Source organism: Sorex fumeus, unplaced genomic scaffold (assembly GCF_029834395.1).
Source record: "Sorex fumeus unplaced genomic scaffold, SorFum_2.1 ptg000018l, whole genome shotgun sequence".
NCBI classification, from domain to species: domain Eukaryota; kingdom Metazoa; phylum Chordata; class Mammalia; order Eulipotyphla; family Soricidae; genus Sorex; species Sorex fumeus.
Genome location: NW_026606075.1, coordinates 20,213,843 through 20,226,705, shown reverse-complemented (window position 1 = coordinate 20,226,705; position 12,863 = coordinate 20,213,843). Strand labels below are relative to the sequence as shown.

Genomic DNA, 12,863 nt, shown 5'->3' with positions numbered 1-12,863 from the left:
CTGTCCCTGCCCCAAGAAATGGACTTTCTGAGTCGGTTTGGGAAAACTGTATATAAATTAACTTGGCAGAGTTGAAAAGATGCACATTCACCCACATCTCTGGGTGTGTAATTTCTTAATTGAGGATGCATTTCCCCATTCTGGGGTAATAATCCTCAGATTTCTGCTTCTGCCTCTCTCCTTCCCATGTCACATAAAACCACTCTTCTCTTTGGCTGGTGTTAGTCACGTCTCCATGGGCAACATATACACTGATAACATAAAATTAGGAAAGAGGAGGAAGACTAAGTTTTATTTATTTATTTTTTTGTTTTTTGGATCACACCCCGTGATGCATAGGAGTTACTCCTGGCTCTGCACTCAGGAATTACTCCTGGCGGTGCTCAGGGAACCATATTGGATGCTGGGAATCGAACCCGGGTCAGCCATGTGCAAGGCAAATGCCCTACCCGCTGTGCTATTGCTCCAGCCCCAAGACTGAGTTTTAAATCTGAGAATGCATATATAGGTATATGGAAGTGTGTTTATAACAGTTTCTATTTCAATTTTATATTATATTTGTAATTTGGGGGCAGCAACTGTAGGTATTTTGTGAGATTTTGAATGTCCGAGTGTGATAGTATAACAAAACAAATACTATTTTTTGTTTTTGCATGACCAGAAATTGTATACAATTTTAAGAAAGAAAAAGTCTCATTAAAAAAATATTTGGGGGGCTCTGAGTGATAGTACAGCGAGAAAGTAGTTTGCCTTACATGTGGCCGAACATCCCATATGGTACCCCAAGCCCCGCCAGGAATAATTCCTGATTGCAGAGCCAAGTATAATCCATGAGAATCACCAGGTGTGACGCAAATATATATATAGATAGATAGATAGATAGATAGATAGATAGATATAGATATATAGATATATAGATATTGATATATATATAGAAGATACTAGTTAGTAGTAGTGATGTCCATGGACCCCATGGTTGACTTATGTGAAACGGTGAAGAGAAAGACGGTCACTCTCTCCCCATCCGCCCCTATCATCCATCCAGGACCCAGGGTTACTGGCTTCTTGTCTCGCCTCCTGAAAAAGAATTTCAAGAGTAGACGAGCAGTGAAGTAAAACAGATTTTCCTTAGAGGTTTTGAAGGGAAGGAGGAAAAGAAAGTAGGAGAGAGTGGAGAATAACGTGCTCGAGAGAACCCGGGCTTCTCCAAGGGGCAGAGAGAACCCCTACACACATCCCAGCATTAGCCATGAAAGCATAAAAGTGTGTAAACTCAAAAAGACCGCTGCGGTCTATATCTCCCCACCGCCCACATTTGGTATTCGGTAGTCCCACGCCGGTTCCCCCACCCTGGGAGGTCGATGACGATGGGCAGGCGAAGGAAGGAAAGGAGGGCCAGGCTGGTTGGTGTCAGTTGCAGTTATTCCATTCCCATCTCCTTTCTCCTCTGATTATCCTCCTGCTTCTTTTCCCCCCATGCTACTTCATTCTTCTCCTCAATCCCCCTTCATTCTCCTTCTGGCTCTGGAATCTGGATCTGTATCCCCTTTCTCCTTCTCCTTCTGGAGTCTGGATCCTGATCCCGATTCCCTTTCTCCTCTTGCTCTGGAGTCTGGATCCCCCAGCCCATTCTTACAGTCTAGTTAAATCCCAAAGCATGAGGGGTTGGGGTAATAACTACACGTAGGTGTGGTCACAATCAATAGGGGTAAAGTTCTTTCCCTCAGAGAAAGCAGCTTCTAGAACAGATACTCTCTCAGCAGGACAGCCCACCCTAGAACGAAATCCCATGGGTGTGTTTCTCCTCTCCTTGTCCAACAAACATATAAGCATACATAATATAAATCATTTTGTATGGATACAGTAAGAAATATCTTAAAGTTGATAGAATTGCTCTCCTAGGGCCATCTCGATCTCAGACTACAGTGCTCAGGCTAGATAGTCTTTCCTATCCCTAGCAGTGTCCTAGTCTTGTTGTTACCTTTGGATCATGACAGCTTTTGTCTATGACCAAGGTCTTAACTTACAGTTAAGAATCGTGGAACTTTGGCCTGGCCCATTTCAATGCCAGGGAAGCTCACCACTTGCCCTGGGTCCATTCAGTCCCTCGTCGGGACCCTGCTTTTGGGGTGTTATTAGGAACTAAGGGCAACTGAGGCTTAAGTCGAGAAAGCAGATGCCCGGGAGTGAATAATATTCAGAGCCAATTAAATTCTATGTTACAAAGCATAATGTTAATGGTCTTCCTGTATCTATACAAAAAGGGCATTGCATTCAAGTATTCAAAAGACAAAAGGAGAGGGGAATGACAATATTAACTTACAATACAATTTCAGTGTCCTAGAAGGATCTGACCTTACAAATTAACAGATTCTGATTAGGGGGAAAAGCTGGTTAACTGGTTGGGGAAGAGAGCATAGAGAATTGGTTACAGATAAATAAAGGAATGGGAGTGACTCCGGAGCACTGTGATGGGTGTAACCTGATAAACCTAAACTCCTTGTGGCAAGGGAGAAAGAACAAAACAATGTCATCCTACATGAAAGTACACATCTCAAGATGGGAGATGCGGGTGACATATGTGCTCAGGCACTGCTTATGCTCAGCCATGTAGGCAGAAGCAGCACAGGGGCTTGGGCAGCGTATGCGTGCTCTCCTTTGTTAAAATTTCTAGGGTTTCTCCAACCTGACCCATGTGGGTCTTCTATCTAGGTAAAAGTCTGTTGCTAAGAAGGTGGCCTAGTGGGGTAAGGATGGGAGTGGCCATGGTCTTCTTTGAAATTCCTTTCCTGGCCTTTTGTTCCTGCTGGAGCTTCTGTCAGAGGGGGGTCCAACCTTCTCTGGATCTGTTGCTGGAGCCAGATGAGGGTCTTATCAGGCCTTAGTTCCTGTTTTCTGCAAGGTTGGCCTTGGAAACTTCAGGGGTATTACTTCCCAGGAAATTTACTGCCATTGCCTTGGGAGCACTGGCCCCCTATCTGCCTGCCTGTCTACATCAATAGTGAGTAGTAGTGAGAATAATGATAATAATAATGATAATGGTGACTGTGTTATGCCTCAGTTGCAGTTGGTGCTCCTTGTACAATTAAGGTAACATGGTGTGCCTTATGCTTAACTTAATTTTAAGGTTATAATAAAAGAAAAATCTGTAGGAATGTAGTACATTATCATACTTAAAGCAGTCAATTAAATTAGTCTCCTGATACAAGCATCTATATAAACTCATTTATCACACAAGTTAGCTTGGTTTGACCTTTCTACCCCTTTTTAGGTAAGGATGGTAACAATTTCTCAGTAGCAAAATTATTGATTTTATTTTGACAGTGTGATTTTCCTTCTTTTTTGCACTTCTATTACTTTCTTAGAGACTGGACTCTCATTTCCACTTTGGAAAAAAATTAAAAGTTTGAAAGATATTGGAAGCTATATATTATAATATATATAATTATATATTAATGTCCATACCTAAACATCCACACCTAAACAGTTTATGAGGTATTAAGGTCAATGAGTATTTCCTTTATTAATAAAAAAAAGTTTTGATTATCTGTTGAAATTTGACATGTTCTTCAAGTTAATGACAATCTTTTTTTTTTTGGTCTTGAATTATACTATCCCATGAATGCTATTATCTTTTCCCTAATTTTAATACTGATTCTTTTATGTTTAATGATAATCTGTCTTGTGCAATATTGACAGTGATCAGCTAGGTAGAGAATATTGAAAAGACTTCTAAAGAATTGTGGGAAAAACACCTGAAAAAAGTAAGATACTTACAACAGAAAATGAAGAGGAGAAAGGGAGTAATAATGTGAAATCTTAGAATGAGTATTGGATTAACTTGGTTTCAATTTAAAATAAGCTATAAATGTAGGACCTGTGTAAACCTCAAGGAAACCTCAGAACAAAAATACAAAGAAGAAGTAAACAAGAAGAGGAAAAATAGAACCAAATGCCACAAAAAGAAAAACACATAGCAAAATGTATTAAACAGTCTTATTGAAATGGTGTTACTAAATGTGAATGGCCTGAGCTCACCAATCAAGACACACACAGTGGGTGGGTTGACAAGAAGATACCAACTTTCTTACATCTATAAGATATTTATTTGAGATTTACATCTCAAATAAGCATACGTTTAAAGTAAAAGAATGGAAAACAATTCTTCAAGCAAAAGGCAACCTTAAGAAGGCATGGGCAACCATACTTATTTCAGATAAAATAGACTTAATGCTAAAAACAATAAGAAGAAATAAGGATATCATTTTATAATGATCAAAGGATCAATCCACCAGTAAAATATGATAATGGTGACTGTGTTCATTTACCAAATGAAGACACATACAAATATAAATGTAGTTGGAGAGAAAAAGAGGAAATGTGCCTGTCTTGGAGGCAGGGGGTGGGAAGAGAAGGGAATGGAGGGAGGGATACTGGGAACATTGGTGGTGGAGAATAGGCACTGGTGGAGGGATGGGTATTCAAACACTGTTTGACTAAAACACAATCTTGAAGGTTTGTAAGTCTGTGACTGTATCTTGCAGTGATTCATTAAAATAAAAAATAAAAATAAATAAAAATGTAATTGAGATCAGAGTGATAGTACAGTGGGTAGGATACTTGTCTTGCTCACACCAACCATGGCTTACTCATAAATATCCCATATGCTCCCCTGAGTCACACCAGGAGTGATACCTGAGCACAGAGCCAGGAGTAATTTCTGAGTGCCTCTAGGTGTGGCCCCCCAAAATGTGCGTATATATATATTTATTTATAATATTTGAGATGGGCTGGAGCGATAGCACAGTGGGTAGGGCGTTCGCCTTACAAGCGGCCAACATGGCCGACCCGAGTTTGATTCCTCCGCCCCTCTCGGAGAGCCCAGCAAGCTACCGAGAGTATTCGATATGCCAGACACAGTAACAACAAAGTCTCCAATGGAGACGTTACTGGGCCCGCTCGAGCAAATCGACGATCAACGGGAGGGCCTTTACTTTTACTTTTAATATTTGAGATTTACATCTCAAATAAGTATACGTTTAAAGTAAAATAAAAGAATGGAAAACAATATAATATTTATATATTTAATATTTTAAGACTTAATTGATATATATCAATTAAGTCTTAAAATATTAAAAGAATAATAACATTGATAACAATAGTATGCAGGGAATTACTATCTTTTACTCTTATCAATAGAGAAATCAGACAGAAAATCAACAATATTAAATGAGGAATTAAACCAGATAAATTTGATATATATATATACATGAGCCTGTATGTCTCATACAAAGTTGAATATTCATTCTTCTTAAGTGAAAATGAAACATTCTTGAGGTTATACCACACGTTGGAGGGACAAAACAAATGTTAATAGAGTCACAAAAATTGAAATCATATCAAGTATCCTTTCTAGTCACAATGGTCACTGTCACTGTCACTGTCCTCCCATTGTTCATTGATTTGCTTGAGTGGGCCCAGTAATGTCTTCACTGTGAGACTTGTTGTTACTGTGTTTGGCATATCGAGTATGTCATGGGTAGCTTGCCAGGCTTTGCCGTGCGGGCAAGATACTCTTGGTAGCTTGCTGGGCTCTCCAAGGGGGCGGAGGAATCAACCCCGGGTTGCCCGTGTAGGCCACGTGCAAGGTAAATGTCCAACCGCTGTGCTACCAGGAAAAAATAACTCAAATATACGAAGATTACACAACATGCTACTTAACAGAAATGGGGTCAAAGAAGAAATCTCAAGAAAAATTACAAAATATCTTCAAATAAACAAAAATATGCCAAGCACATAACAACAAGTCTCACAACGGAGATGTTACTGGGCCCGTTTGAGCAAATCGATGAACATCGGGAGGACAGTGCTACAGTGCTACAGATGGGCACAGTTATAAGAATTTTATTTTTTTTGTGTCACACCCAGTGTTGCTTAGGGGGTACTCCTGGCTCTGCACTCAGGAATCACTCCTGGTGGTGCACAGGGGACCATATGGGATGCTGGGAATAAAACCCAGGTTGGCCACATGCAAGGCAAATGCTATCACTCCAGCCCCATCTATAAGAATTCTTGGGATGCAGTAAAAGCAGTTCTAAGGGGGAAAGTCATAGCACTTTAGACTTATGTCATGAAAAAGAAAAAATTCTCAAATCAACGATCTAACCTTTACTTCAGTGGTTTGAGAAAGGAGAAAGATCTAGACAAAACCCAAGAAATAATGAATAAAATAATTCAAATGAAAGTAGAAAGGAAATGAATTAGAAATCTAAAAGACCATACAAAAACTCAATGAAACCAAGAGCTAGTTCTTTGAAAGGACTTAAAAAAAAAAAGATTTACAAAACTTTTGTTCTGTGTTAGGCCCAACTGGTTGCTGTAGAAATGAGATTGTTCATGAAACCATGGAATGTGGTGCTGATCCTTGTCAGATGCTACTTAGGACACAAAGCTATAACCATAAAGAACGTTGCTGATGGCACCTCAGACTGCCCCCACAGCCATGCCCTGGTGGCTGGAATTGATCACTATCCCTGCAAAGTGACAGCTGCCACGGGCAAGAAGAAAATCACCAAAAGGTTCAAGATCAAGTCTTCTGTGAAAGTTTATAAGTATAGTCACCTCATGCTCAAAAGGTATACTGTGGACATCCTCTTGGACAAAATCATCCTCAACAAGGATGTCTTCAGAGACCCAGCTCTTTAATACAAAACCCAGGAGAGATACAACACCAGCAAGAACAAACGGTTCTTCCAGAGGCTGTGGTTTTAAATGTTGCTTCCATCAAAACAAAAAACAAACAAACAAAAAAAAACTTATGTTAACAAAAGAAAAATAAAGAGACAACTCTGACCAAAAAAAACATAAATAAGAAAGAAGTGTCAGTGACACTCCAGAAACTCAAAAGATCATAAGAGGCCACTGTGAACATCTATCTGCAATAAACTGGAAAAATTACAAGAAATGAACAAATTCTCAGAAATATACAACCTTTAAAGATAGAATCAGGAGGAAGTAGAAAATCAGAGCCAATTGCAAGTAAGAAAATTGAGAGAGCAATAAAATATATCCTTCAAACAGAAGCCGAAGACCAAAAGATTTTACTGAAATCTACAAAATCTAAGAGGATCAATTACAGATCATTTAAAAAGATCTTCCAGAAAATTGAAGAGGGGCTTCTACTAGGCAGATTTTTGTCAGGTAAATATTACCTTGTTATAAAATCAGACAAAGATATCACATAAAAGAAAACCACAGACAAATATCCCTGATGAATTTTAATGCAAAAGCCCCTAACAAAATCTTAGAAAAGCTAACACAATAATATATTAAAAGGATTATAAAAAATGGTCAGTTGAGTTATAATTTAATTTAAGGAATGTAAGAATGGTTCGACTACACAAACAAAGAAATATACTACACCAACCATAAGAAAGATAAAAATCATATAATCTTGGACTGGAGCAATAGTATAGCATGTGGGACATTTGCCTTGCACACGGCCAACCTGTATTTGATACCCAGCATCCCATATGGTCCCCTGAGCACCAACAGGAGTAATTCCTGAGTATAAAGCCAGGAGTAAGCCCTGACCATCCCCAGCTGTGGCCCCCCCCAAAAATAAACAAAAAACATGCAATCTCATCAATAGCTCTGAAGAGGGCACTTGCCAATATTCAGTATCCATTTATGATTTTTAAAAACCTCAATAAAATTAAGATTGTGGAACATTCCCAAATGTGATTATAAAACCATAAAAACAAACTTAGAGCTAAAATCAACATTAACTAAAATACTGAAAGATTTTCCCCTTAATTTTGGGCTGGAGCGATAGCACAGCAGGCAAGGTGTTTGCCTTGCATGAAGCCGACCTGGGTTTGATTTCTCCTCCCCTCTCGGAGAGCCCAGCAAGCTACGGAGAGTATCCTGCCTGCATGGCATAGCCTGTCAAGCTCCCTGTGGTGTAATCGATATGCCAAAAACTGTAACAAATTTCACAGTGGAGACTGGTGCCCACTTGAGTAAATTAATGAACAACAGGAGGACAGTGCTACAGTGCTTGGATACAAGACAAGGTTGCCTGCTCTCAGCATTATTATTCAAAACAGTATTGGAAGGTCTAGCCAGAGCTATGGGAAAATAGGCAGGAAAAAAATAAATACAAATTAGTTGAGAACTTGTACTTTTAAATTGAGCTTATTGAAATATAGTGGAGTAAAGTGTGGAGTAAAGTTCAAAAAAATTCTGAAACAATTCAGAAAAGAAACAAAACTGTGTGGGGGCTGGAGTGATAGTACAGCTGGGAGGGCATTTGCCTTTCACGCAGCCGACCTGGGTTTGATCCCTGGCATTCCATATGGTCCCCTGAGCACTGCGAGTACTAATTCCAGAGTGCAGAGCAAGGACTTACCGCTGAGCATTGCTGGGTGTGACCCCCCCCAAAAAAGGAAAAAAATACTGTGTCTATTTATAGATGATGCAATACTAACATAGGAAACTTTAGTGCTGTCACAAAATAAACTACAAAGAACACAGAATCATTACAGTAATATGGTAAGTTACAAAATCACCACACAAAAATATGTTGTGTTTCAGTAGTGAATAATGAAAGTGGGAAAAAATCAAGAAAAGCAACCCATTTACAATTTCTTAAAAAAGAATTACGTACCTATAAACAAACTTAAAAAAATAATGTAGGAGTACTGCTATTTGTTCTGCCATTGATTAAGCTGATTGAATTGGGCATGAACTCCACATTACTTTTTAATTTTATTATATCACCATGAGATAGAGTTACAAAGCTTTCATGTTTGAGATTCAGCCATACAATGATGGAACACCCATCCCTCCACCAGTGCACATTTTCCACCACCATTGTCCCAACTATTACCCCCTCTCACATACGTACACATTGCAGTCCTCACCCTGCCTCTATGGTAGACAATTTCCCCAATATTCTCTCTCTCTAATTTGAGGCATTAATTTTGCTCAAATTTTCTCACCACCATTCAAGCCTACCTGCCAGGGGCAGACACTAGATAATATATTTTTCCATAGCTCATTTTGAATATCACAAGAGCTCACGCAGGCATGAATATAATGTAAATTTATAGATTGTAAATGGTTGGGTTCCAGAGACATCTCTGTATGGCACTAATCCATTTTGGGATTCAATTTGGAGTCTCTGGGCCAGGGATGTTTGTGCACTAAGATTGTGCCTGGAGGCTAATTGTGGGCATAGCAGCCAGTCTTCTGGGTGGGCTGGGACCCGGGGAGGGACAGTCCAGGTCCTCTGCCACCATGAGGCCTGGAAATGTAGTCCTAGAACCCACATACCTGGGCCTTGCTTGTGGAAACTCTTGGTCACTGGAATTCCATCTGGAGTAGGCAGGGAGACTGCACCTGATCCATCTGGGGTGTTCCAGTGATATTGGCTCGGTATGGGGCCCAGAGAGATCTCCAGCACTGTGGTGTCTTCCAGGACTTGCTGCTATGTCTCTGGACCAGGGCTGTTGGTGCACTAAGATCCACATTACAAAATTTTCAGCAGATTCTATCTTGGTGAGGTCCATCCTGAGATGGTGGAGTCAGGCTTGGGGTATGGCGGCAATTTTGGATTGTAGAAGCAAGTGGCTGCCGGAGACTCTGGCCAACCTGTCCTCTCCAACTTACTTCAGACCGTTCAGCCATGTAGGGGTCTGAGCTTAACTGTGACTTTTGATCTCTTTCGAGATTTGTTTAGGGGTCTCTGAGGCAAGGCCAATAGTAGAGCTTACAGGGTGGTGCTGAGTTGGTTCATGGGGGTGAATGCCAGTACTTCGATGTGTATTGGGAAATGGAGGAGGTAGCCCATTCCAACATTGAGTGAGCTTATATAGCTGAGCCGGAGGTGGTTTGTGGGTGTGACCCCCACATACCTAACTTTTGTCTGTTTAATTTCTCGGTAAACTTGTTCTCAAGTTGTTGGGGTCTAGTCAAAGGCACAGTGACAATTTTGGGGTATCAAGAAGCCCGAAGGCAACATCAGGCTGCTAATGCACTCTCCCCGAGGTACAGGTTGACCTGTTGGCAGCACCATACCCCCATCTATAAACAAACTTTAAGAACGAGGTGTGACAAAAATAAAAAACTCTAAGATGTTAAAAGAACAAATATACATAAACAATAGAAAGATAATCCATGTTTATGGGTTAGAAGAATTAACATTATTAAGGTGAGCATCTTACCAAAACAATTTACTAATTTAACACAATTGCTATCAATATTTCAGTGACATTCTTGTAGGAAATAGAACAATAATGATTAAAATTTGTATTGAACTACCAAAGATTTCCAAATAATCAAAATATTCTCAAGAATTAAATAAGAAGAGACAGTATGCCCCCAAATTAAAACTCTCTAACATCTGACTCCATAATTTGAAGAAAACATAGGCAAAACCCTCAATGACATCAAAGCTAAAGACATCTTCAAAGATGAAACACCACTGATCAAACAAATGGAAGCAAAGATAAACAAATGGGAATACACTAAACTAAGAAGTTTTTGCACCTCCAAAAAGGTGATCAAGATACAAAGACAGCCCATGTAATGGGAAAGATTATTTACACAATAACCATCTGATAAGAGATTAATGTCAAAGATATATAAGTCACTGTAAAATTTTACAAGAAAAAAAATCCAATGCCATCATAAAATAGGGAGAAGAAATGAACAGAAACAGGGGAAAACATAGGCAAAACATGTCTCAATATTACTTTAGTGATGTCATTAGGGACTTCACTCCAACAGCAAGGGTGAAAAAAGCAAAAATAAATAATTGGGATTGCATCATACTAAAATCTTGCACAAAGAAGTTATCAGTAAAACAAACCCCACTTGATCACTTGACTTCCCGTTAATCGTCGATTTGCTCGAGCAGGCGCCACTAACGTCTCCATTTGTCCCTGTCGCGTGCTAGTGTAGCCCACTGTAATCTATACATTCTAGGAACACGAAGAGCCTCAAACTGATCATTCAGGATCATGATGAAGAAGTCTGACCATCTGGTAGGTGGGAGGCCACGCGCAATTAACCCCACTTAATTGAAGAAAATATTGGCACATCATGTATTTAATAAGCATCTTATATCCAAGCAATACAAATAATTTATAAAACACAAAACCAAATAACTAACTCTATTTAAAAAACATGTAAAAGAGGAGCTGGAGCAATAGCACAGCAGGTAGGGCATTTACCTTGCACTTGGCCAACCCGGGTTCGATTCCCAGCATCCCAAAAGGTCCCCCTGAGTACCTTCAGGAGTGATTCCTGAATTTAGAGCCAGGAGTAACCCCTGAGCATTGCTGGATGTGACCCAAAAAGAAAAAAAATGTAGAAGAGATGAATATTTTCAAAAGAAGATAGCAACTATATGAAAAATAATATTCACCCGCACTTATTATCAGGAAAATTTAATTTGCACTTAGTATCAGGAAAATACAAATTAAACTAATAATAAGATGTCACTTTATACATATAAAAATGGCCCATATGAAAAAGTCCAGAAACATCTAGCACTGGTCAATATATAAAGAAAAGGGAAGTTTCATACATTATTGGTGAGACTGCAAAGTAGTCCACCCTCTATGGAAAGTAGTATAAAGATTTCTCAAAATATTAATGATAGATCTACTGTATAAACCAACAATTCAACTCTTAGGTATAAATCCAAACAATATCAAAATAGACTCCTATGTTCATTAAACACTATTTCAATAGTCAAGATATATAAAGCCCCCAGATGTCCAATGAAGATTAAGTAAAGGGGGTGTGACACGTATAAGCAATGGGCTACTGCTCAGACAGAAGATAAAATCTTGCCATTTGTAAGAAAATGGAGGGAGTTGTAGGACATAATGCTAAGCAATTTTTTTTTACTTATTTTAAGTAGGATGGAGTGAGTGATAGAAGAGTGGGGAGGGCCTTGCACGCAGTTGACCCAGGTTCGATTCCTCCGCCCCTCTCGGAGAGCCCGGCAAGCTACTGAGAGTATTCCGCCCGCATGGCAGAACCTGGCAAGCTCCCTGTGGCATATTTAATATGCCAAAAACAGTAACTACAAGTCTCACAATGGAGATGTTACTGATGCCTGCTCAAACAAATCCATGCACAATGGGAGAACATTGCTATTTTAAGTGAAAAAAAGAAAGATAAATACTGAGTGATCTCAACTCATATGTGGACTATAAAGAAATGAAGCAAAGAAGCAGACAAAATGAGTAAAAAAAAAAACCAACCCTTAGATTTAGACCACATAACTGAGGTCACCAGAGGATAAAGCAGTCGGGGGCACAACGTGTGGAGCTGGTTCAACATGCAATGGTGAAGGAACAATTTTGGCACTTTAGTGGTGGCTGTGGTGTGAAAGCTTTCTTTTGAGAAGCTACGCAAAAGCACTCCTGAATCATATACAATAATGTAAGCTAAGTAAAGGATGAGTACTTAAAAATAATCCATGTAAAATAATGTTTAAAATTTAAATACCAGCTCTTCTAATCACTTAATCACTTAATCACTTAACTTCCCGTTAGTCGTCGATTTGCTCGAGCGGGCGCCAGTAACGTCTCCATTTGTCCCTGTCGCGTGCTAGTGTAGTCCAATGGCATCTGTTCGCTCCGGGAACATGAAGGGCCTCAAACCGATCGTTCATGATCTTGACGAAGAAGTCTGACCATCTGGTAGGTGGGCGGCCACGCGGTCTTTTGACATCCCGTGGAATCCAGTCGGTAACAGCTCTAGTCCAGCGATCATCTTTAAATCTCATTACGTGACCAGCCCATCTGATTTTCGACACCTTGGCAAATGAGACAGCGTCCCTGATT

The 12,863-nt window shown here is 39.6% G+C and overlaps 1 protein-coding gene across 1 annotated transcript; it reads left to right on the top strand.

The window, feature by feature from the left end:
• The first annotated feature begins 6,384 nt into the window (after window positions 1-6,384).
• Window positions 6,385-6,705, top strand: LOC130021810 (60S ribosomal protein L27-like). Its single transcript, XM_056112623.1, has one exon. It carries the CDS (start codon window positions 6,385-6,387, stop codon window positions 6,703-6,705), a length of 321 nt encoding a protein of 106 aa, XP_055968598.1.
• Window positions 6,706-12,863: the final 6,158 nt, after the last annotated feature.